The 26,537-nt window shown below is 51.9% G+C and overlaps 1 protein-coding gene across 9 annotated transcripts in view; it reads right to left on the bottom strand.

The window, feature by feature from the left end:
• Positions 1 to 1,062: 1,062 nt before the first annotated feature.
• LOC308054870 (uncharacterized protein) overlaps positions 1,063 to 26,537 on the bottom strand; it is a 294,524-nt gene continuing 269,049 nt past the window's right edge. For 4 of the 9 annotated variants that reach the window (XR_013924263.1, XR_013924264.1, XR_013924266.1 and 1 more), the window contains one exon: positions 11,580 to 26,537. This exon is cut by the window's right edge. Coding sequence is in view for 1 of the 9 variants with exons in the window: in XM_080368269.1 (XP_080224395.1) it covers positions 23,931 to 24,086; positions 25,450 to 25,508 (215 nt within the window). In the remaining 8 variants the exon portion in view is untranslated. The other 5 variants (XM_080368269.1, XR_013924289.1, XR_013924290.1 and 2 more) reach the window with 5 other exon arrangements.

The following is a 26,537-nucleotide window of genomic DNA, read 5'->3' as shown; positions in this document are numbered from 1 at the left end:
CCTCTGCACTGATCAATGCCGTGTAAATAATATTGCTTGTTCTTGGGAGCCTATCGCTTTCTGTTTCGACAGCGAGATACATTTCGCCGGGCAGGACCCCGCTGTGCAGGTTAATAAACACCCCCCCAGTTTACATCTGGGGAGGGGGTATGTGGAGACAACGCCTCTCCTGGCTCTGCCACACACACGGTTCGACAAAATGGGGAATAATTGCTGCTCACGTCATGCTGCTGGCTGCTATCAAATGGTCCTGGGATTACTTAGCAAATGAGGAGGGTACTCTGCATTTTATCTGTAGTGGAAGGGGAAAAAATGCTGTTTCTAGGCTGGTGTAATCCAACCCCTGGTTTATGGAGCTGGGGTCCTCTGGGGAGCTCAGGAGAGGGGACATGAGCTGGGAGGCACGGAGAAGCACCCAGCGAGAAGTTGCCTCAGCTCATCTGCACCCATCATCATCTCTGCAAGGTCCATGAGCGGGTCTGTGTCCCACTATGGATTCTCTAGTGGCTACTAAGGGTTGTGCCTCTTCTCCATGTGCCTACCCATTCCCCTCCAGATTGCTGATGCTAACTCATCCCAGCCACTCTGGGTACTGACCAGGACAAAACCACACAAGGACAACCCCCCTCAAAATGTAAGTGCAGGCAGAGGTGACAGTGGGAGAGATGCCTGTCCCAGCAGGGTCCTTGGTCCCAGCTGCTAGGACAGGGTTCCTCGCCACTCTGGACTGATCGCTGGGTACTGCCCACCTTGGTGACATTCAGACCCCAAAGGGTCCTTCCAAACAGTGATGCACAAAACTGGTCTGGAGGTGTGAGCAGCCAAAAGCTGCCCAAGTGAATGTTCCCCAGAGGGGGAGAGAGGCCAGGGGCCATAGAGGACCATGGTGGTGTCACCCTGGGTGTCCTAGGCTGAATGCAGGGGCTTGAGGCTGAGCCTGTCCCAGCCAAACCACCCTCTCCACTGAGGCTTTTTGTTAGTGCTCCCAGCCTGCTGCGTGATTTCAGCTTCATAGGACACAGCTCCTATTGGATAAATTATCCTATTGGATAAATCAGCATTGGATAAATTAGGTAGGACTGCCCAGTGGCAGGGATGATGCTGGGGACGGGCGAAAGCATTGCCTTGGCTGTTTCGGGAGCACTGGGCGTGTTGCATCCCAAGAGTTTGCTCCAAGTGCCTCATATTTGTCCCTGCTTCACCTGATGGCTCATGGCTGAAGCACCAAGACACTCCAGGAGAAAAAAGGACAGAAAAAACACATTCAAAAATAGAAATATTTCCTTTTGACACGTTTTCTTGGCTTGCAATAAGCTGCTTCGATCTTTTGATCTGAAGTTTCTTCCCCTTGACACGTCCTTTGATTGCATTTATTTATTTTTTTTTGTCTTGAAAAGCTGGAAATCAACCCAAGTCCTTTTGAATTTGACTGGAACAGAGCAGGAGCACAGATGATATCTCTGGAAGCTGGTCGTCTTTTTTCTGAACTGCTCCAGAACTAGGAAGAAGAAAAACCCCAAATAAATCTGTTGTTGGCACAGCTGAGAAAGAAATAGTGTGGGGGTCTCCAAGGGGGTTTGGCTTTGGCTTATCTCTCCCAACAGCTAGAGATGCCAAAATGCCTCCCATGAAAGTTGGAGGGAGCTGGGGGGGTGCAGGAGTGTGGCCCCAGGGTGCTTGGCAGAGGGAGGATGGAGGAGCATCCCTGAAGCCAAAATGAGATGCTTCGGCATGGAAATGATCCCATCTGGGGGAGATTTCAAGGATTTGGTCTCTCCATCTGGCTCAGAGGGATGGAGAGGCAGCAGGTCCTGCAGCATGGGGAAACCCGTTTGCCCCAGCTCATCATGTAACAACATCTCTGTCAAGTTCTTCCTCTTCCCCCCAGAAAATCTGGGTCCTTGGGGATCTTTCTCTCTTGCAAGCTTATTTTTGCTATTTCCTTCAGGTACTTTGCTGGGGTTTGGTTGGCCCCCAGCCCTCTCGGCTGGCTGGGATCTCATGGGACACTGCCAGGGGTAGCCACACAGACCGGGTGGCGTTTACCTGGGTAGGTTTGAACCCCCATGAGAAGCGTTGTAGGTCATCTCCATGTCAGCTAGGCGAAGCAGAAGTTGTGGGCTTGGAAAGCATTGGAGGTGTGAGAGAGACAAGCCAGAGCTTTCCCGGAGTGGCAGCAACATTTCAGTGTCATTTCACCAAGAAACATAATTTCTGGTCCCACCACAGCTGACGGCATTGCCTTGCTTAGATGAAGGCTCTGCACGCTATAAATGCAACCAGGATCACAAGCACCCTCCTGCACGTCTCTGCCCCCATACAGCAGCTCCCAAACACTCTTGAAAGCAGCTGAATCATTTCATTAGTGTGTTTTTAAAGCCACCTTTATTGTGGCTCTCAGGTAGCTGTTTTATAACTGGTTTATTTTCTCCCTGCACTCAAAACGTTTACAATATGTTTCAAATCACTGCCAGCGCACACATTTGCCAGATCGTCTCTCTCTATTACCTGATTTTGTATTTAAGCTTTGCATTGCGGGTTATGATCAGGAGAGAGCTCTCCATCCCTTAACGCGAGAGCGGTCTCTCCAGGGCAGCTTCCCTGGGCTTTTATGATTTGATTCCCAGCTAATGGCTGTCGTTGAAAAGATACAGGTATCTTAAAACCTGCCCTCCTTGTGCTTTTGGGTCTGGAGTACTTCTGACTTTGAAGACCTGAGCTCCCTTCTGGGGGGTTATGAAGTTACTGGAAACCTATAAGATATATACATACAAGATATATATAAACAACAGATCCCAGCCTGTGGTGCTGGGATGCTTTATCCTGCTCCTCGCTGGCCCTGTGGATTGTTATTTGCCTAATATAGTCAGGGAATGTTTTGTTTCACAGCTCACTGATGCAGAGACGGCAAATTTACCCTGTAATCAGGTTGCGATTTCTTTTTCCTTTCCTCCCCCAAAAAACCTCAGTGTTTCCAAAAAAAGGTGTTTTTCCAAAGTGCGTGGCAGAATACACGGGAGGCAAAGCCAGCCAGGAGGGGAGGTGGCATCCCAGGCCACAGACCTTCCTCCCCAGCAGAGAGAGGAGAAACCTTTGAACCCCAGTTGAAAAAGAATTTATACTGCTGGTGCCTGGTGCCTGGGCTACGCTTTCCATGTGTGCCAATGTCCGTATTTGTCCTTGTTGCTGACCCACGGTGGAAAACCCCAGCTCCTTCCCCACTTCTGACCCTCAGGACCCACCCTGCGTTCCCCCCATCCCACAGGGATGCCATGCTGGCCCCCCATACAAGCCCTTGGGTTCCAGTCCAGGTTTGTGCTCTTTGCACTGGTAAATCTGGTCTAAATCCTAATAAAGAGAGGAAAGACCCTCTTCTGCCTCCTGGACCATGACACACAGACCACCACTTGACCTCCACAGGGCTGAGTCACGTAATGCAGTGCGGAGCGGATCCAGGCTGGCTGCGGGGAGCTCCAGCCATTTCTCTTTCTTAGTTTTCCTCTCCTTCCCCCTTTCCCCCTACTCCCAGTACCATGTGATCTATAGCAAGATAACAGCTTCAATTGCTCCAAATTGCTTATTGAGGACTCTGTGGTAAATCAATGATTTTAAATGGGATCACAGAATAGCAATGCCAACAACAGCGGAACAAAAGAAATAAATGGAGCTGGTCTGCAGCAAGGAGAGGCGGAGGGGCCGGGCTGGTTGCATTCAGTTTCTGCTGCTGGTGACGGGCACTGGAGCCCCCAGCATGGGATACAGGAGACAGCATCTGGCTGACCCGCTTGGAAACTTGCCTGGGCAAAGCCAAGTGAGGGGCGAGCTTGCAAAGGTCCCAGCAAGCTCCTCTTGCTCCTTTGTCTTGGGTGTTCCAAGTAAAATTGGGATCAGCTCTTCAGCATCATGCCTGGGTCTGGATCCTGGGATCCAGACATGTCCCTACAGCAAGGTCCTGAGCTTCCTTGCACGGGGCAGGGAAACTGAGGCACAGGTGCGTGGACTCCTCAGGCTCTATCCACCGGGCTCCACGGCCACAAATTGGGCTAGAAGCCCCCAACTTGTGCGTGCAGGTCCCCGTGCACAGTCTATGTCATGGCATGTGTCTGCAGACAAGGTGTAGACAAAGCCAAGTTCCCACTGAAGCTGTTACTCATCCCCTCCAAATTTAATTTCTGGGTGAAAATATCCCCAGTCCTCTCAGAAGAAACAGCTTGTGGGTCGCTACCGAAGAACATGAGTTATCATGTCCTTAAATAGCCATTTTCTTGCTTTTAAGTGCTCAGGTTCTCGCAGTGAGTTAGTGAGAGCAGAAATGCTGTCACTTAGCAACCTCCCCAGTTTGGAGGATGTGAAGGGAGGTGGCGATGGGGGATTTTTGTCTTTCTTCTGCTGGAAATTCCAACTCCGCTTGATCCTAAAATTTCTGCGTGTGTGTCTGCGAGACAAGACAAAATGAAGATGCAGGCAAACAAAAGCACCATTAGACATGTCAGGAAGTAGATGAATGAACCCTCTTCCCTTCAGGTTTTTCTCTCCCCCTTGATTAATGAATTTCATTTACTACGTAAACAGCCATACCTTCATCTGCATGGCCAAGGCAAGAAGTGGCCCGTCCTCGGGGCAGGCCAGACGGACGGAGCGGCAGTGGATGGAGGGATGGCCGGAGGGACGGGCAGGTGGGCTCTTCCTATGTGTGGTGCTGCTCACTATGTCCCACCTGGCAGAAAACACATCGGTTTGGTGGGCATCCCTCCTGCCTTTCAGGGATGGGAGAAAAGGAGACCTACAAAGATCACAGGACAAGTTTTTTGTTGCTCTCTGCGGTCATTTCCATCTGTGCCAGCCGAAACATTTCACTCCATACAGTGACTGGAAGAGGGAGAGTGGGACGCGACATCTCAAAACCCAAGTACAGGTGTTGGAGAAGGTCGTGGTAGTTCTGGGGCTGTATGAGTAAATTAACTTCAAAAAGTAGATTATAAAAAGCATTTAGAGAGTCAGTCTTGCATGGGCACGGCGTGGCTTTGGGATGGGTTTCACCCAAGGAAAGAGAAGCTGGATGGAGTTCAAGACCCTTGGCTCTGGCATGAGCTGTTTCATGGGCTTGATGGGTTCAAGTTAGAAGCGAGTGGGGATGAACAACCCCAAGAGTCAAGGTTGAGGCTGTCATTGCAGCCCCCAGGTGGGACATTTTGGCTCTGCTACATCCTTCCTGCCCCAGCATCCCCAGACAACAAACACTGCCTCAGACACAGGGCACTGACGAGTTATCAACCCGAGTAGCCCAAGAGAGTGTGAGAAGTGATGGAGGTAGAGGGATGATGATGCTTCTGCTGGGGTGTGTGCAGAGCAGGGACAGCAGGGATCCCCCCCGTGCATGAACTGCATGCAGGGAGAAGCAGCAGGGAAGCAGAAAAGGTGCAGAAACCACCTCGTTTGCAAGGTGCAGGATAAACGGGGAGAGCTGCAGGCCAATGATGCTCATGGCACGGGGTCCCATCACTTCTACCCTCACACTGGTCCCCCTCGGGTTTCTGGCTGCTGTGGGGGTCCCACTCCAACACATCCCAGTGGAAGATGGCTCAGCCCCACTCTGAATGTGTCCGAAACATATCCCCTCCCCCCCCCCCCCCCTTCTGCTTTAACAGGCCACCCATTATATATAGCGAGCAAAATGCCACCGACTTTGCAAATACAGCTGGAACAGGCGTCACCACAGAGCACCATCCGTGTCTATTATGTGACTGCTAAAGAACATTAATAATTAATTGTTGGTTATTTTGGAGGCAAGAACTTGCCCATTACACACAATGTGCAATTAGCTCTATTTAAAAAGCTCTCTGCAGGGCTGGATTCAGCAAACTTGGCCCACCTAGAAGAGCAGTTAAGCAGATGCTTAACTTTAAGCAGGTTCTTTTGTCTCACTGGCTCCAGACTAAGCATATGCCTAACTGTTGTTTATTCTGCACTCAATTTATTGACTGATTTATTTAAAAATGTAACATAGCATTGCTGACAGTTTAAGCTTCAGAGACCTGTCCAAGAATAATTTTTATGAACAGAGATGGAGGCAAAATCTAACTCAGTTATAAACTGACATTAGAAAGCCGTCAGCTCTGCAGTTTTCACAGGGTGGCGGCATGTGGAGATCTCAGTGTGGGCATGCGTGTGCCTCCTCGTGCAGCATCACAGCCTGATTTGCAGTTTCCTTCATCTCCAGGGTGGTTTTCCCACCCAGAAACCTGATACTGGACCTTAAAGAGGGGACTGGAGGGACAAAAGGGGTAGCGGAGATCAGCGAGATCCTTGTGAGGAGCTGCACCCACAGCAAATCCAATTCCCACCCCAAAGGAAGAACTGGGATGGGAGAATTTAAGGACCAGAAATGCCGCAGTTCCTGCCAAGGCTGTAGGTTTTGCTAGTTTTGAAGCAGGCTCCTTGTTCATGATGGTGAGCAGGAGGGGTCCCACTGCGGGTCCCTCTGAATTGCCAGGGGAAAAGCCCTGCCTGCCCACCCTGGAGCTGCTGCCCATGTCAGGGACAGAGTGACATCTCTTCCCACTTTGCTGCTCTCCCTGTCTGTAAATACTTAGAGACAGCAGCCATAAAAGCACCTTAGAGAGAAAGCAGTGGTAAAATTACATCAAGCCTAAGGGCTTAAACTGATTGAAGGATACGTTTTCCAAGCTGATACAGCTACAACAGCAGCAGAGTGCTCATGCACTGAGCAACCGGTGGAGTTTGATCATTTTTTGCCCTTCTGACCGGCCAGACAGCTGGAAAAAAAGCCCCACAAACATTCTGGGAATGTTTTCAGAAGGAGAACTGCAGTGATGGGGGGAACATGTTAGCCAGAAGCAAAAGTCTCGGAGATTTTTCTGTGCAAACAACCACTGCTGGAAAAAAATAGGGGTAGTGTTCACCTTGGTGTGGTGCTGCAGCCTCTGCTGTCTTCTGGCCCTTTTGGAGGCTTCTGCATCACGTTGGTAAAGGTGGTGGTGGTGGTCCTGGAGCTGCTGCTGTTGGGACAGAAAGAGAGAGGGAGGCAGCGACTGTTCCAGCCAGGGCACAGCTCAAATACATGTTATCTTTAAAAAATAAATAAAGACTTCTGCACGCCTTCTTCCCATTAATTTCATTAATTTCCAGCCTCACTGCCTTCTCTCTGCCCCTTCCCAGGGGGCTACATCACACCCCCCCAGCCTGCGTGGAACAGCCTGACCTGGAGCGCAGAGGGGTTCAGCCCCACAGGATCTCGAGTCGACAGTTGAGATGACATCGGGTATATTTGTTCTGACCCGCCCTGGCACCTCTAATTATGATTAACGGCTGTGACGGTTATCTGGCTGACTTTTACTCCGCACCCTGGCCAGCGCTGGGGGCACGGATGCCTGACCTGCCCCGGCGCGTGGGGCCGGCGCTGACACCGAGAATCGATCACGGCGGCTGAGGCTATTGCTATCGCTGGGAGCAGGGAAGAGAGAGCATGGGGAGGGGAGGGGGGGCTGGCTTTGCTCTGCAGTGGGAATTTCCCAGGGGAACATGAGTAAATGTGCCAAAAAAGACCGTAGAGCCTCTACAATTACCCTTGGTGCACCTTCTCTGCGCCTGTCAGTGGGTGGGATGGAAAGGATGGGGCAGGGGGACTTCTGACCCCAAACCTAAAGGCCAAAATTTTGAGTGATTTGTGTCGTAAAGCCTCCAGACCATCTCACCTCCCCAGCCACAGAAATCTGGCTGTCAAAGGGATTAAACATCCGCTTGCCTGCTTCGAGAGACGGCAGGCAGGAGGGAGCGGGATGCAGCCTCACACCCCTCATCTGATGGACTCGCACACCAAAGCCCTTCCCCAAGGCAAAGCCTGCTGTGACCTGACCCCCTCGACACCCTCCTTCTCCCCACGCCTTCATAAGGACGGGGCAGGAGGGTGTCTGAGCTGCTTTGTGCTCTGATAGATGGGTTTGGGAGTAAAAGCTGCCCAATTGCCTGTCCTGTCCCGTGCCCAGCTCACCCCATCACTCCTGCTGGCATGAGCGAAAGGAAGGCAAGAAGAGAGCAGGGGAAAGGGCAGAATTGCCTCTTTTGGCAGCAAGGGGTGATTTCAAACAGCATTAGCCAGTCTCTATTTACCTCATGGTGTCACCTTCCAGGGAGAAGGAAGCAGCTGGGGAAGAGGAGCCTGGCCTTGGCTGGCACCAGGGTGGGATAATGCCATGACCCGCACGCTCCGGGGAACCAGCGTGAAGCAGCCCTGGGGAGAGCTGGTGGCATCAACCAGATGCATGAGACTACCCTGACCTCACCGAATTCAGCTCTGACGAAATGCCTGGGGGGTAAATACAGACTATGAATCGGCTGGCTGCAGCTGAATGTGGGCATGGTGCTAGCAAGATGCTACTGTGGTACCCAAAAGGGCTTTAACGATGTGGGAGGAAAATAAAGGCAGAAATCCTGATCACAGCTCACTGCTCTACAGCACTGCAGCTCATTTCGGAAATAGTTGCTGGGTTCATAACGCAGTGTGAGGTTATGCTGGACTTTAACAAACAACACAGACACGGCAATATGCTAATAAATGCTGATTTAAATTTGATGGAAGCCAGGAAGAACTATCCCAGAATGTATTAATTAGTGTGATTATGAGGTGTTTGAAAAATGAAAATGCAAAGCAGAGGCTATAAAGAGGAAAGGTATTTGAGGAGGGAGAGCCTTTAAAGCTCTTCCCAGGAGGATGTGCCTGGATTCCCACACCGAAGCTGGTCCTCTCCCCAGAACTCACTGCAGCATCTTCCCAGTGACCACCCTGAGCCGAAGCCCTGGCCACACTCCTGGCGCCCAGCACAAAGCCCCGTGCGACCTGCAGCCCCACACTCCACTTGTCAAGATGCGATGGGGCTGCGGGAGCAGGGATTGCCAGTCCAACTTTTCTCCCCAAGCAATTTGCCACTGCAAAACTCCACTTTGCTGTAAACACACCGGCAGCTCTTGAAATCATTTACTTCCTTGCCCAAATGCCTCCCCCAGAGAGCATGACGCTGCCTCTCGCCAAGCATTGTGCCGGGGCCGGCTGCTGACGGGGCAGGCACGTGTTTCCCCTGAAGGGGAATAGGTTTTCAAAGTGAATCTTAAATCAGCAAGCTGACGGGCAGCCCTGGCTGATTTCCTGCTCGCTCTCTCTTAGTTATTGATGTTATTTTACCCCCAATATTCCCAGCTGCCATTTCCTCTACCACCCTCCCCTCTGCGATTCCCCAAATCGCACAATGTGCATCAAACTCATTCTTCAACCACCAACCCAGGGCTGGTGCTTCCTCAGCTGCAGAAACCTTCCCAGCGCCTTTCCCCAGAGGACAGCAGCTTATGGAGCAGAAGGGCCAGCTGCGGCTCTTCCATGGAGATGGCGAGCATCACCCTGGGATGGAGCAAACCCAGGCTTCCCCCAGCGCCCAGTGCTGCGATCAGGTGTGATACCCCAGACTCTTTTAAAACAGCACCCCTGAGCTGCTTTGATGCAGATCTGAGCAGGGAAATGGTGCTCAGTGGTGCTCACATGCCCAGTAAGGGCTATCTTACCCTTCGCTGAAGATGACATGACCATCCCAAAGCAGATGTCTGTCTCTTTTGCTGTCTTTCAACAGAGTAAGTGCCAAGCATGGTGGGGCAGTTTCCCACTAAGAAGGGCTACGGGACAGTGACAGTCCCAGGATCAGGCTGAGATCCCATCTCTGCTCAGTGTCGGTTTGTGCCCTGTTCACCAGCTCCATTCCCAGAGTGGTTGGATGGGCAGAGGGACAGATGTTTGTCTGGAGGAGGCCAGGAAGCATATATTGGGATGGGTACGTGGTGCTTTTCTTGGGGGCGGGCAGCTAGCTACACAGCCAGCTTGAAAGATTTCCCTCTCCTGTGATGGCACAGATTTCTCCACTCCTACCTTTCATCATCAAAGCAGACGTGTGCTCTGCAGCATCTCCCAGCTGACAGCCCTCCCGTGCAGCGGCCCCAGCAGCATGCAGCTGACACAGGGGCAGGATATTCCTGAGCTGCTTCTCAGTGCACTCTCACATGCATCTATTGACGGCTTAGCTACGGCCCTGCAGCTCCTCGCTGGAGCATCGGTGCCACAGTCCTCCCAGTTCTCCCCATCAAAGCCCAGCTGAGAACCTAAAGAGCTTCCCAAGTCCAGCTGCTCTGTTTGCGGTGATAAATGCTCAGCCATCGCCCGAGCTGCCATGGCTCCAGGCTGAAGTGTGGGGGACAAAAAGAAAAAAAAGAAACTACTTGCCTTGCCCTGTCAGGAGGCAGGAGTTCAGCAATGGGTTATCATCATCATGCAGTGGTGGAGGAGGCTCCTGCTGGGAGGGCTCACACCTATTCCTGTCAGGAGCAGGAACCGCCGGTAAAACTCTCTGCATTTCTTGTAGGGAGCAAGTTCAGTGCTGGGGAGAAGGGCTGGAGGGGATAAATGCACTGGGACAACCCCAACCCCCAGCCGGGCTCACCGTGGTGATGATACCTGGGCACGATGCTCATTTGCACCCTGCGGAGCGATGCACCAGCCAGCTGGGCTAGGGATGCTGGCAGCAGCAAGCTGGCTGGCTCTGGTGGGAGAGGCAACCAGGTCTGGCATTTTTTTCCAAAAGTCTCAGGGTTTTAGACATTCAGATTTATAGACTTTCGCTTAACGCCGTGGCTGTGGAGAAGAAAACGGAAGTGAAAACGCATGGCTAGATAAACGGCTCTACACGAACAGGCAGATGGGATTTTCTGCTTACAAATCTCTGGCTTTTAAGAGCCCAGTTACCCAGATTTTCACCAACAGGCTCTTCAGGAAGTCCAGAAACACCCACCCATCCAATCTGGCATCCTTCATGCCAGAGCTGCCCCAGCCCCAAGCATCGCCTTCCTGTCCTTCTCCTCCAAAAGGATTTAAAAGAAAAAATAGAATGTTCCCAGCTGCCACCTTCTTGGAAAAAGAGGATGCTGGTTAAAAATATCCTACTGAAAGGAAAAAAAAGAAATATCACCAAGAAAAACCAAGCCAAAGCAAACTGAACCCATCTACAAACCTTCAAGTTTCCAATTCCACCTTCAAAGCTGAAGGCATCAAGGACGCCTTTCCACTCCCCCAGTAAATCCTTATACTTTGTGTCTTTCCTGTGAAGTTCTCCGTGTATAATTCATACTTATTCCCCCACCACCACGTGTTTTCTCCCTCATTTTCAGGCAATGCCTACAAAAGCAAAGCTTCCATTGCCAGCCAGCACACGCTCATCACCTGCTCATGCACATGGTGAAAACTCAGCTTGGGGAGTTTTGATGGTCAGTGCAGCCCCTCATCCCTTCTGAAGCTGTGACTACCTCCTCTCCATGGGCAACGGAGCTGTGGGGCTAACGTGGGGACTGGGCTCACCAGTGTGAACTGGGATCTGAAATAGTTTTCCAAGATTGAAGTGACCATGATGCTCCAGGTCTGGGTGTCCCCTGTAGTGGCTTCAGCGCTAGTGTCCTGCCTGGGTTTGGACAAGGCAAGGTGATGAATCCTCAGATCTCCGCTGGCTAGAGAAGGAAATTGCATTAAAAAAAAAAAGCAACAATTCATGCTCTTTGAATATCAAACAGTAAAACACATCTTCCTCAAAGCCCAGAGCCACCAGCTGCCCTGGGGTCCCACCAGCCACAGTGGGAGGGCACCGGGGTGGCCCCACACCCCGTTTCACCCCACTTTGCCCAAGTCCCATCCTCGAGAAGTTCAAAAAGAAACAGGCAACATCTCCCCAAACCATATCAGTCTGTTTGGAAGGGAAACATTTTGATTCAAAGTGACTGCTCCTTTGGAAATTTCCTCCCACTGAAGAAGCAGCACGAAGAAAAACCCTTTTCTTTGGGAAAAAACCAAGGAAGGCAAGCTCAGATCAGAAGGGAAAGCCATAATGGGAGCAGACACGGGCCCCACCACAGCTGAACTGAACGCTGGCAAATCAGTCAGGTCAGTGCAGAACAACACAGGCTCTTCTCGGAGCCGGAGAGGCTGTGATGGAAAAGCAAGATACCAGTTAATTTGGGTAACTTTCAATTAGGACAGCCCACCTGGGCTGCATAGCTGGGCTCAGCTCACTGTGGGCTGAGCCTGGGGCTGGTGCCACACCAGCTGCCCCCCTGCCCAGAGGTGTGACCCCCCCTGCCTGTCAGGTCCTGGCACACCGTGGCCTTGGCTGCTGCTGCTTTGGGGTTAACTGAGCTGGGGAACAGCATTTGCTACCCACGTCACCCCACCTGCTCAGGCTGGGAGGTTTTGGAGCTCGAGGAGGACCCAGCCAGCGAGGGGGGGTGGGGCTTGCCTTTATCCTCCAGAGCAGCAGCGACAGCAAACCTCACGTGCGTGCAGGGGTGGATGGACACAACTGTCCCTTTGCCAGCACACACAGGGCTGGTAGGGCAGGGGAAGAGTTGGCAACACCTGGGTCTCTCTGCAAGAAGGGCTCAGCGCAAGGGAGCACGTGAGATGGCTGTGGGCATCCCCCAGGACATGAGTGCCTGTTCCAGGGACTCCCTGCCCAGGTGTGCGCAGAGGAGAGGGATAAAGGGATGAAGCCCCCCAGGACCCCCTCACCACCTCCTTTTGCTGGGCTCCAGGCATCTCAGGGCAGTTCAGCCCTGGATGAAGGTGCAATGGCTGGTACAAGGAGAGAAAAAAAGACGGTGTTCACTCACGGAGATGCTGAGGTGATGGCCAAGCTTCGGCAGTCCCATCACCTCCCACAGCTGAGCACAGTAACTCTGGGTTTGGCAAGCAGAAAGCTTTTCCCCTTCAAAAGCAAACCTGGTGAAACACTGTCCCCACGGCAGGAGGCTGAGCATGGGTGGGAGCAGAGCCTGCAGGGAGCTTAGATACAAATGCCACCAACACTCAGGGGCTGAGCCCTGCAGCCCTGGGGGAGGGGGCCTGGGGTCCAGCACTCCCAGCTGCACCCAAGTCCCATCCTGGTGGGTGATTCCCTTGAACTCAGCTACAAGCTGCTACAGGGCACTTGATAGGGAGCAGGAAAAGAGGCTAAGAAGGTCCAAAGCATCCACCCCAGGTGAGTTGGGGGTACCTGGCAAGGCCACGCCGGGTGGATGCTCAGGGGAGGGGGGACACACAGCTGAGCAGAGGAGAGAGCTGCACCCGGAGGCAGAGAACTCAGTAAGCTATCAGGCATCCCAGCACAGGCTCTGCAGCAAGACTTTAATAGACTTATCTTTACCACAATAACATATTTTATTTTTCCAGTGCACATTCATTATTCACACACTTATTTCCCCACGGATTATGTATGCTGCCTGAGCTCTGTTCCCCTACCTTATTTTCACGATGTCGGCTCTGGTACCTACTTATTTTTACAGCATTGTCACCTGCAAACAGGTTTCTATTTAATCGCCAAAACTAATAATGTGGCTCAGTGGAGATGTCAGAGGTAGGATGCTCATTCCATTCCCAAGCCCCTCACCTGACGGCAACTAGCTGTTGGCACCAAAGCATCCTGTGTGCAATGAATCTGGGGACTCTCAGACCACCCCCTCCTGCATGTATCCTCCACCACAGTGCATGAATCTTGTGGCTGCAGCATCCAAAGCCCCGAGGTGGAGATGGCTGGAGGAAAAGTAAGGGAGATACGTGCATCAACCCTGCTGCTCCATCCCAGGTTTAAAAAGAACTTTAAAGGGCTCCCCAAACCCACCTCCTGGTCAATCGCTAGACCGGGGCTTCCCAATGCCACATGGCACAGCAAAACACTTCGGCTGGTGCTGGGCTACACAGTCCATGAATATTTTTTAATTACTCAGACCTGGGATCACCCACAGCACAAGAGGAAAAAGTATGAAGTAGCTTCTCAGTCAGCAGGGGCATCTGTGAAGCAGATGAGCGGTGGTGTAATGGGATGAGCAACATCTGCTCAGTGGCGCTGAGCTCGGTCCGCAAGGCTTCTGCACAGAGCAACAGCATGAACTGCACCCTGGTAGGCCAATTTCCAGCATTTCTGGATTTCCAACCTCTTGGCATTTAAAGTGAAGAGTGGTCCCTTACCGTGGGTTTACGGTAACACTCACCCTCAGTTACCAAGGGTGCACAGGCACATCCAAATACTCACGCACACAGAGCTACCGTGCTGTGCCTTCCCCCGCGTGCAGCCACACACACGCTGCAATATCAAACCACCTAATGCCCTGATGATCTCTTTTTGAGCTGGATCTGACTGGTTTTGGAATTCTGGTGTTGCAGAGGATGATTTAATGTCATTGTAACCTCCTTCTCCCAGGGAAGGAAAGCTTTACACCAGAGGAAGTGAGGGCTTGTGTCTCCAGTGTTGGGGGCAAGGAGCACAAAGAACTTCTGCAAGCTGTGAAGTGCTCCAAAAAGAAGAGATACTTCTGTTTTTTTTCCCCTGAAATGGCTTCTAGGGTGTAGATTAGCTGCACACCGTGTTCGGGGCTGGATCCTCAGGCAGCAAAGGGGAGCTCAGCACCTTCATCCCAACCATCTCCCTTCTCCATGCACTGAACTTCAGCCTTGCAACCCAGACAGTGAGGATGGGCTGAGGAAAGTGAAGCCTCCATGTGCTCAGAGAGTTTTCCTTGTAGCTGCTTTGTCAGTCCCTCTGCAGGGGCTGAGCAGCCCACGTGAGGACTCCTCCCAGACAGGTAAGCATGCAGCAGTCCTCTTCCTTCACCTTCCCACTGGGTGCCCTGGTACCCTGCAGAATGCTGCAGCTCATGCTCTTGTCCCCAGCCACAGCCTGACCAAGGTCGTGGTGGCTCAGCTGCCCCCGGGGTCCTGCTCTCAGTCCACACCCAGCTCCCAGCCCTCACCCACCACCAGATCCCTGGTTTACACCCAGCTCCCAGCCCTCACCCACCACCAGATCCCTGGTTTACACCCAGCTCCCAGCCCTCACTCACCACCAGATCTCTGGTTTACACCCAGCTCCCAGCCCTCATCCACCACCAGATCCCTGGTTTACACCCAGCTCCCAGCCCTCACCCACCACCAGATCTCTGGTTTACACCCAGCTCCCAGCCCTCACCCACCACCAGATTCCCTGGTTTGCTCCCAGCCCTCACTCACCACCAGATCCCTGGTTTACACCCAGCTCCCAGCCCTCATCCACCACCAGATCCCTGGTTTACACCCAGCTCCCAGCCCTCACCCACCACCAGATCCCTGGTTTCTCTTCAAGCCTTTTATATTATAACCCTTGAGCCTTACTTTGCCCTGAACCCAGACGCTTGCCCATAGGACAGGTCCCTGTCCCCACGTCACTCTCCCCAGCACAGCCCTGGCTTCTCTGCAAGAAGCTCCTCTCACCTGTAATTCCTCTCCCCCACCTTCAGCCAGAGCATTATTCTGCCCACGTCCCTGCACTTGCTCCCTGCCTTCAATGAGAGTCATAAATAAGGCATAAAGCACACTTAAAAAGGGACAGAAAACATCCAATCTATTATTCTAGTTTGTTGCAGAGTTGAAATGGATCCGGCTACTCAGGATCCCTCCTCCAGCCCCGGCCAGCCACTCCCGTCCTCCCTGGCACTCACTTACGGAGACAGGAGGGTGACAAAGGATGGACATCGTTCCTCTGCAGTTAATGCAATATATATATATATAAATATATATATTATAAAGCAATTTTTCTTCCGTTTTTTCTGCAAACCGCAAGTGCCAAACTGCATATGAGCAGGGACACTGGAGCACCCCAGGGAAGGAATGGAGATGCCCCATTAACTGGTTTGTGAGCCCTCCAAATAGAGATGCTCCCAGTCCCTCAAAACACCGAGCTCTGCACTCCTCCACAGAGATTATTTGGGGAAAAAAACCAGAACAAATTACTCTGTAACTAAAACATATCTAACACCCCAGTGTGAATTCCCGAAGCAGAGGGCATGTCCCACTGTGATGCTCACCGTGTGGTTCCAGCTCAGTGAAAAACTCCGGGCTGGGTCTGGTCAGCAGCTTTTTCCTGTGACTCAAGGACGGGTCATTCGATGGGGCTTCTGCTGGGAGGAGTTTTCAGCAATGCTCCCAAACCAAGGGCCAGCATCCCCCGAGGCAGCGGTCCTGGATACTGCTGCATCAGCTGTGACACTGCCATCTCTCAGCCATGGCAGGATGAACGTGCTGAGCTCCAGAGGAAAAAAAAAACCCACCCACCCAAACAAAAATGATATTTTGGTTTCTGTAAGCCTGGTTTCCCACGGAAAAGAAGTTTATGCAATCGCGCTCCCTGTGCCAGAGACAGCCAGTGTGTCTTCCCTCATCATTTTATACCTTATGAGGCAATTTGAACTAAATTTGACAGTAATAATAGGAATCTGAAGAGAATTATGTTCTGACAGGCTTAGTAAGGATCTGTAGACTGGCAAAGGAGTGAGAGACATAATTAATGGCCCTGCTGGGGGAAAAAGGCAGTGTTGTGAGAGTTTTCCTTACTAGACATCAGAGACTCTACAGGCACCTGGGGAGCAGTCCCTGGGGAAAAGCCTTGGCCAGCATTTGCATTAACCAGCAGGGAAGACACCAGTAAGGAAACCGCAGCTGGCAGCGGGTGCTCTGGGGTCTGCTGGGGCAAGCCTGGCATGGAAAGCTTTTCCCCATTTGAGACATCGCACCATTGCTCTCCTGTGTGGATTCTCTGGTGCCTGCTACGTGGTTGTGCCGCTTGGCAGCCTTCTCACCCACCCACCCATCACCTCCTGCCCCATGCTCATGGTGCTGGGAGGAAGAAGGAGCTTCGTACAGACATAAGGAGCCCATGGGCATGCACAGACCTCACTGGCTGGATCCTTCTCTCCATCCTCACCCTCCACCAGGGCATGAGGGTATGTGTTCCCCTACATTCCCCCAGCACGGAGGCTGTCTCTGCGTGCTTGCAGGGCCGACGTGCTCGTCCTGCCATCTCCACTTAGCTCTGCGCAGGCACAGGGATGCGCTGTACATATCTTTAATCTTAAAATGTCACTTGTTACACCCAGAATCCAACTGAACATTGCTATTGCAGCTGAGGAAACACCAATTTGAATCCTCGGGAGGTTTAATAGAAAGACTTGTTTCAAACCTAAACTTTAATCTTCCTGACATTTCCCCCGCCCCCCCCCCCCCCCCCTTACATAAAAATTGTCTTAAACAGCAAATGCAAAAGCTCCTTTTTCTCTTGAGTTTATAGTGAAGTGGGTCCCCCCCAAACCATCGATCCAGGGCTTAGTTGTACCAGGGTGGGATTCAGCATCAGCCCCCAGAGGGATTCAGCATCAACCCCCAGAGGGATTCAGCATCAACCCCCAGAGGGATTCTTTTTTGGCTTTCTGTATACTTACAAGCTAAAGCATGCTGCCCCAGGGCACAACAGGCTCCTGAGGAGTTAAAAAGCATTAAAAAAAATCAGTAACAAATTGTGCTATCTGCTGCCTCCCTCCTGCAATCTCACCTGCATCAGCTGGAGGGAAAGGCTTTGTTTGCCTCCAAGATTAAAAGTTCCCATTCCTTTCATGCCCCTTATTTCAATATTTGGAAACAACACTGTTTTGCAGCAACGCATTTTGTCGCCTTTCCATTGCCTTGCCTCCGATAGGAAATAATTTGCTGGAGCTGGCAGCAGTCCCCCGGCAGCAACAAAGGCTCCAGTTTGGGGCCAAATTCCCCCCTTACTGGGGTGAGGGACCAAGGGGTTGTTGGGATGTTCCTCCAATAACTGGTTTCTTCTGGAAACCCCAGAGAAGGGTTGAAGCTGTGCCTGGACACTGGATATATGTGACATTTTTTTGGCCAAAAAAAGCTGGAAAAGTAAAAACCCCAACCCTGTATGGCTGCTGCAATGCCACCCCCCCACGCTCCCTGGCACATCACCATGCATGGATCAAACCCAGCACCGGTGCTTTCCCTTCTTTGATAAATGCAACAAATCCCCAAACCCAAGAGGTTGGCAAGGAAAATGAAATAAAATAAATAATTCCAAGTCCCAGTGCTGGGAGAGGCAGAGCCTGTAGAGGCTGGCCCAGCAGAGGAATGGGTGGGAATAAAATAATAAAATAAAGGCAGGAAGAGTCAATGTAAGAGGAATTATTTAAGAGGTAGAAGAAAGAAGTTGGGGGGAAGGGGGGGAATCAACCCTCTCTGGGGGAGAAATAAAAATGTTCGAGTGAAAGTAGGCCATTTGCTAAACAATAAAAGGGATGAAGCAGATGATGACTCTAAAATGGCTGAGATGCTGAACGGCTTTTAAAAATCTGCCTTTATCAAGAGAAATGTGGAAAAGTGGTTTGGACAATTAGGAAGTAACAAAGGCCTCATAAAAATAGCTCGGGGGGGAAGAGAAACACTTGGGAAATGGGAGTGCGGCAGCAGCAGCGTTTCAGAGCACATTAAGGAATTAACTGATGCAGGGGCTGACCCTGCACCAGGGACCAGGTGGGATGGATGGGGACCAGGGCATGGGGCTGCATCCTGCTCCCTCCTGGCACAGCACGGAGGAGATTCAGAGCTCCTGAACCTGCCACCAGCACGGACCTGGGGCCTTGGGAAGCACGGAAGAAGGGTGAAACAAGAGAGGCTAATGAAGATCCCATCAGACAAATTGGAGTGTTGCCTCTTCCTCGCCTTTTAATAGTGGAGCCAAATTAAAGACAGCAAAGCAAATTCTCTCTGGATATCAGGATGTGATATCGCTTCCCGGGGGGTGAAATGAAGGAATGATGGAATTAAATTAAGAAAGAGGAAGTTAAAATTGAATATCTGAAAGGAAATGTTGCTTGGAGTAATTCTCTGCTCAGCTGGGGATTGGCATCCCGGAGGGTGATTGCAGATGAAGTCCGATAGCACCTGGATCTCTTGGCATCCAGAAAGCATTTCAATCACAGTTATGGGGGCTGCTCTGGAAAGCAGAAACAGGGGCTGCATGCTGCCTGAGGGTGGCTCAGAGCCCCCCTGTGCCACAGGGAATGGCCCCAAGGATGGAGGGGAATGAAGGGGGGAGAAGGAACAAATCACCAGGCAGGGTGGGATTGCCTCACAGTTTTTCTCTGTGTTACAGCCACCTGGACCGTCTTTTCAGGGTGGGAAGCAACAGGGAGCAGCAGGTGGTGATCTGGGAGACTGAGATATCTGATGTGCATGATCAAACAGGGCATCTGTCTGCTGCCTCAGGTCCCTCCAGGGCTGGCATGGAGGAGTAGCCACCACATTCCTACTTCTCCTTCCTATTGCTTCGTATAGGCTAGGGAAACAAAACTACCCTAACAGGTCAGCCCAAAATCCAGCCTTTCCACAAACTCAGCCTTTGACCATGCTCAGTAGCATCGTGCTGCTCTCCTAGCTCCTCTCCCCACCTCCCAGGATCCACATTTTAGGACGAGAATGGGGGATGCTCCAGTTGCCCAGGACAAACGTCCTCTCCTTGGCAGCTCCAGGCTGGAGAGCAGGATGGCTCCACTGTCACAGCCAGTGGAGAGGAGGTGGTGAGTGGGAGAAGAGGAGTATTTCTCTGCCAGACCCAGAACAGCCTGGGGCTGGTGTAAATCTGGCTGCTCCCAGGGGTCGCTTCCACAGCTGTGACTCAGCTGGGCTCTGCTCATCGCTGGTCCCCCCAGAAGCCCCATCCTCCTCCTCCTCTGGCCGGTCTCTCCATACCTCCCATGGGGAGCAAACAGCAGGTCCCAAACCCTGCTGCTGGAAAACCCCGTTACAGAGCAGGCAAACACCTGGCAGACTCTGCACAGGGAGAAAGCAACTAAGGAGAAGTGGGGGGAAAGCACAGAAAAAGCTTGGAATAAGGCAAATTGGGATGCCAGCACCCCCAGGTTTTCACAAGTATTTTTAGCATCAAGTTCTGAGCTAAAGGAAACAACTGTATGAACTCTGGCAGCAGGAGAGACAGGAGGTGGGAAGCCAACACCCTCATATTTTCACTGCACTTTTCCTTAAACCACCCTGAGTCATGCAAATGGCAGCCCCCCCTTCATATGAAATGAGAGCAAAGTATCACCAGCATCCCCCAAACAAGCCTGTCCCCTTCACAGCACCAGAAGGCTGACAAAAATAGGTCTCTCTTACTGCAGTGCCAAACATACCACCACCCAGGAGTCAAAGCCCAGCTATGAGCTCAGGGACCCCTTTTATAGAGAGCTCCAGGCCAGCCCAGAAGGGTCTGATCCTGCCTCAGCCCCTCACCTGGGAGGCTGCAGGTGGTGCTCAGCCCAGCCTCACACTTAAAGGACCGGTTTTCCTTAATGAGTGCAGTGATTTAAACCACTGACTTCTGTTTTTCCTTTTAAATTATGGCATGTCCTGGCTTTGTGCTGGGCTTGGGGAGAGGAGAAGCCCTCCTTGGTTTTAGGAAAATGAAGCCCCACTCACGGAGGAACCGACGGTCTCTGGCTTCAGCCTCTGCTCTTCTCCCAAAGGAGTGGGGACAAGCAGTGACAGCAGGGCAATAAATCAAGGAAGGGTTTCTGCAGGGCTTTCCAAGCAATCGGGATGAGACAGAAATACCCCCGACTCCAGAGCATCTGTTGCAGTTACCACCCACCTGCTCAGCCCCAGCTGCGGCCCAGAAAAGCCAGAGGAGATCACTGGGATCTTTCATAAATCTTGTGATGGGGTTTAGGGCAAAGAAAAGGGAAGAAGTCTGCCAGGTGCACCCTGAGCGCTTCTCCCACCCTCTCCCGCTGTGGTGGGCTCGCTGCCTTGCCCTGGGCTCCTGCAAGTGACGGCTCCGAGCCTGAGGCACCCAGTTCCTGCTGGTCCTGATATGGGTGGGAAAAGCAAAGCCCCCCCCCCCAGGATGCGCACAGGGCAGAAGCAGAGGAGGGCTCTGACTGCAGCCACGGGAGTCCAGGGCCAACCCTCCCCAGCTGAGCTGGTCCCCAACTTCCCAGCTGAGGTCCCAGGCTGCTGGTGGTCGGGGGGGGGGTCTTCTGCTATTGCACCGGCCAGAAAGTCCAGCAGGGAGGTGCGCTGAGGCTCATTCCTGTGAAGTACTATGAGGTAGGTGAGTTTTTTGGCCAGAAAACCATTGATCTTCCACCAGATCTGCCTCCCAGGCATTCAGTGATCTGTACTGACGAAGAGGTCACCTCTGTGTCACATGAGGATGCAGAATTAGGGCCATGGGCAGATACGATGACCCAGGAAAGACAGCCTGGGTTGTATCAGCTCTAGGAAGGCAAAAAAATTGAGGGGGAAACTTTCTGGTGTGTCCAGGAAGGCTGGGTATTTGGCTTATGTTAGCGCTGGTATGGAGCTGTGAGTCCATCACCTGTCAGAGCTGGGCCCATCTGCAGCTACAAGCTCAATGCAAAGACAAAAAGAAGGTCACATCTCCCAGAACAACTGCTGGGGTGACTCTTCTCACTACACCAGTCCCTACATGGCGCCAGACTACCAGAAGCAAAGAGGATCCTGAGCTGTCATCTGGAGGTGCGGTTCCTTGGATGCAGATGCAACCCTCGGTGAGGAAGAGAGCTGCTGGCCATGAGCCATGCACGCACAGATTGGCGTCTGGTACCAAATGCCATTGCTCCATGAGCTAAAAATTACATGCTCAAGTCAAACCGGAGAAACTGGCTAAAAAGCCAAATTTAAGGGACCCAGCAAGTAAAATGTTGGCGTTGTGAGTGACTTGGCAGAGGACATAATATTAAGGTTGGCCTGGAAAAGTCTTCATATGTCAAGGGGAGAGTCCTGCCTCAGCACGTCATGGAGATGCTAGCGCTAGGGTTAACATTCAAAGGAGACACAGGTGCTTTCTACTTAAGTTTGGGCAGTTGACCATAAAGAGGGCTGGCTCCGGGGAGCGTGGCTACTGCTCGTAGCTTCAGTGGTGCTTTACGGAGAAAACTCAATGAGCTATGGATTCAGAAATCAAAATTCTGCCTGTCCAACCTTCTCGACTGGTCTTGACAGACACAGTGAGAATTCAGCCTGCTCCATGCACTGGGCTGTGGGGAAGGTCTTTGCTGTTTCAGCCACACCACCTGAGCAGGCAAAACAGAGGGTCAGCCAGTTCCTGGCTTGGGTTTTGTCCAAGGAAAGAGGCGCATCACCTCATCCCAGGAAAAGGTCTTGGGCATTCACTTGCTAGAAGTGACTTGGACGATATGACTGTGACAGACCAAGACAACTGGTCTCTGTCGACAGAAGCCATCCAACTGGAACAGGCTTTCAGCTAAGGAAAGCTTCCTCACCACGGAGCCCCGGTGTCTGCACTGTCAGAAGTGATGTTGTAAATGGGCCTTGGATGTACTATCACCTCGTAATGCTGTTCAAAGAGCTCGGTGGATCAAGTGGAAAAATGATGACTTTTCAGAAGAAATAATATACTGGAGATGGGGGAAAAAAGCAGTAGGTTAGACTGATGTGAATCTACTCGTTTGTATCTGAGCTGTGCAAAAAGGCTTTTTTTTTTTGCAAGAAAGGCTGGCTCTGCCAGAGGTTTGGGCAATAAAGTCACATCTCCTGCAATACCATGGCACGCAGTACTTGTTGGAGAGCTTGTGTGAGCAGTCAGACATGGAGAAGTCTTGATCAATCACCTCCCTTAGTTCCCCTTTTTGCTCATATTTATTAACTCGGTTCTTTCACTGCTACTTACTCATCACAGTTAGGAGCTCCAGCCCTTTTCCCTCAAACAACAGTGAGAAGCACAACAGTTCAGATGTACAGTCATGTTTTTTAACACATTTTGCCTTGCAGGGCTGCAAAGAAAGTGCAGAGAAATTGTTCTGATGGCTCAGATCTGGGGAGGGGTGAAAAGGGGAGCAGGAAATGTGATGGTGATCAATGGAGAAAGGGTCACTGCAGGGTGGCGAGAGTCCCCTGGAGCATGCTCTCCCTGTGGTGGGGCTGGAGCTGGCCTGGGGTGGGAGAGCAGAGAGCAGCTGAGACCTTTGCTGGTAGCCATGGTTGGGCAAGCTCAAGGGCAACTGGGAGCCGGGACACTGCAGACCCCAGGTGCAGACAGTCTGGAGCATTAGGGCAAGGCACAAGGTCACCCAGAGAATCTGGGATTCAGCTCCATTCCCCACACACTAAGTGACCTCAAGAGTTTGGGCTCTTCGGCAACGTGAACAAAGCCATGTCCCATGTCTATGGAGGGAGCCAGCCAGCCATGGCCTGAGTCTCTTCAGGTTGCCCTAATGACTGAGGCACCTAATTACGCCCTTTGTTTGCACATTTGAGGGATGGGGCTAATGACATATCTCAGAGACTGCATCCCCCTTGGAGCACCAGCTCTTGGGAAGGCATGTCCAGCCCCACCTTGAAGTCTCAGCGGGAGGGCACTGCCACCCCTCAGATGGTCCAAGCTGCTGTGGAGCAACTAAGTGGAGTTGGACATTTGCTTTATTTAGTCTCCTCTCCATCCTCCACACATCTTTTCTTTCCCGTGAGCCTCTCTGTTCCTCGCCTGCGATGTCCTGCTGAGCCCAGGGAAGCCATCCCAGGGCTAAATGACAATAGCTGAGTTCTCTCGTTAGCAGCAATGTGATGTCGCTAGGTAGGATGAGGTTTTCATGGAGACCAGAAGTTTTTTTTAAAGTCAGAAAAATAGGGATGAAAGTGGGAGGCAAATAAAGGTCTCCAGTCACACCTTTTCCACAGAAAGCCTCTTCAAACTCACCAATAAAAGCCAAATTTGTGGCTGCAATTAGGAGGGGGAAAAGATTCTTGTTTTGCATGAAATTGCATTGGGAGTTTGTTTTCCCTGTGAGAAAACGGAGCTCCTGTGTGGCTGAGTGCTTTGGGGCAGATTACAACAGCTGTGTCCCAGCTCAGCAGTAAGGCTCGGGGCGGGGGGTGCCTCCTGCTCTCCGGTGGGGGAGATGGGCACGATGCCGGGAGGAGCCCTGGGAAGGGACAGTGATGCTAAGACATCCCAGTGGTGGGTACCTGCCGTTTCTGCAGCAGTCTACATGTAACGGGCACAAAAAGGCACCTGATGGGTCTCCATCCATTCTTCCCTTTTTCCATGGAATTCGGCCAGCCAGCAGTAGCTCGTGTCCAGTGCTCTGTTCATTTCAGCAGAGGCTGAAGATGAACCAAAGCCACGTGCCACTTCCTTCGCCTGTCAGAGAGAGAGAATCTAAACTCAGCCCTTGTACTTTCCCCTGACTGGACTGTTGTGAACAAGGACTTGCAAATTGCTTTTTAATTTGCTTCAGTGCAGTTGAGGAAGGCTGGGCCAGGGGCTGTGGGATTCACTCCTGCCTTTGTGTTTTTTTTCAAAGTGAGCTCCATTTGCCTTACATGAAAAGGACATGCTTGAAGAGTTGGCTTTTGCCTTGGGAAGAAAGTGCTATTTAAAAGAAATAAATAATTATTTTTTTAAAAAAAGAGACCTGGACAGCTTCTGAATTTTGTAGCATGGCCCAGGAGCTCTCAAAAATCAATGAGAATAAGATAGTGGCGTTGGTGTTAACAGACTGCAATGTGGGTTGTGAAGGGTCAATGAGGGTCTTTCATACCCAGCTGGAGATTTAGCGTATTTTGATTTTAACTCTCATCCTGGCAGGTACAGAAAAGGAATCGGGAAGAAGCCGATTCCTCACCAAGGGGAAACTTCTTTCAGTCAGAAGTGGGAACTGGAGTCTGCTCAGGAGTGTGAAAGATGAACGTGGTGCAAAAGACCAACCTGAAGATCCCAAATTTCCCACCAGCTCCGTGAGCCACCAGAGCACATGCAGGTGGGAGAGACTCACGGCCCCAACCCAATGCATGAAGATTTCAATAGCTACACAATGAAGAGAAGCAAACAGATGTCAGCCCTGCTCCTGGCACCATTTATCACATGGCACGTGGCAGAAGATGCCTCCCAGATCGCCCCAGCTTGGCAGATGCTGACAGGCTTCTGACATCGCTCTTCCACCCATCCCTGCTGCACCATATGGCTTTTGCACACTGGGTCCCAGGAGGCCCTTTCCAACAGCTGCTCTGCTAATGACTTCTTATTAATAGCGGGACTCTGGAAGGGCACCGGTGATGCCCTTCTTGAAGGTGAACCTTCCAGGGATGGGTTTAGCTTTGGACCTTCACCCCCACAACCAGCCCAGCCCACCTCCGCCACCAGTGGTGAGGTTTTGGGTGGCATTATTCACAGTGTGCCGAACGGCGAGCAGTTAATGGCCACCGGTTGTGACACTTCCCGGCCTTTCCAGACCTCGTATAACTGGGTGCCAACAATCCACAGAAGCTGGAGCTAGCCTGAAGAAGGCTGACCTCCAAGAGGAGTAACACCTTGATGTCTTTTCCTTCACCACCACCATCCCACATCAATTGCTGTGAGAGAGCATGGGATGCAAACCTGCTGGGCTGTTCGCTTCCCCAGACTCTTGGCTTATATCCCAGCTCACACAAAACCTTCCTCTCCCTGGGCAGCTCCTTTGCTTGCAAAGCGGTACAGGCAGGAGCTGCGATGGGGAATCATTTACCTGTCCAGGAGCTGCACGGGTGATGTGTCTCGGTGGAAGCAGCACTGGCAAGTCCAGGACTGGAAAAAGAAACCACCCTGGAGCGGTGAAAAAGACTGTTCACAAAGTTTTGGCTCTCAGCTCATTGCAGCCCCAGGTATTCAGGGAAGGAGTTGTGGGAAGCCACCCCATAGTGACCTGCTCCCATATTGCTGGTTCAGCCCTCAGGCAGCTGGGGAGAGGGACACACAGACAGCAAAGCCCTGACAAAGCCCAACCTTACTCCCGAGGGATGATGTGTACAGTATCTCCAGCACTGCCAGTTCTGCAAGCCCGGGATTTTGGGGATTCATGGGTTTTTTTGAAGTACACTTAGGACATTCCCAAGGCTCACAGGACTGCCTGGTGTGGCAGGGGGAGCAGGAAGAGCGGCTGGACCAACACCAGGGACTCAGTCATCCATCCTACAAGCCAGCCCTGGCAGGCAGGGTGAGATACTAGAGCATCCCCAGAGCAGGTATCACCAGCCTGGACCAGGTTGGAGCATCCCAGTGGGAACTCCTCTCCTCCTGGCAGCTTCCCCCGGTGGTGAGGTCCCCTCTGAAGCCACTGTGTGTCCCCCTCCCCTTGCTCAGCCACACTGAGCTCTCGCTGGCTGCTCCAACCCTCCTCCACGAGCAGCCTTGCTGCAGAGCAGCAGCGAGGAGCAGAGCTGCACGTAGGTGTGTGTGTGAGTGGCGAACACGTGTCTCGCCGAGAAGCGCTAGCATATGGTGACTCTGTTCCTGGAGGCACCAAAAGCCACAGCCATTAATCTCTATAAATAATTTTAGCCATGAAGCCTCCAACGGCTGTTTCCCCCACTCCCTGGGAAAAAAAATAAAATAAAAAAAGCTTTGTAAAACATTAGCATCTCTAGAACAGCAGAACAGCCTGACCGAGACCAGAGGACTGGAGAGCAATTAAGTCAGGCAACTAATTGCTAAGAAGCAGTGTTTCTCAGATGGGTGATGGGGGCTCTGTGTGCAGGAAGAGCTGTTTGGTGGGCAAGTTGCTGGCTGATGGGGCTGGGTGGCTCCTCTGGGGGGGCCTGATTCAGCCCCAGGGTT

This window comes from Falco punctatus, assembly GCF_963210335.1.
Source record: "Falco punctatus genome assembly, chromosome: 1".
Classification (NCBI taxonomy): Eukaryota; Metazoa; Chordata; class Aves; order Falconiformes; family Falconidae; genus Falco; species Falco punctatus.
This window is presented reverse-complemented; position numbering and strand designations above follow the sequence as displayed.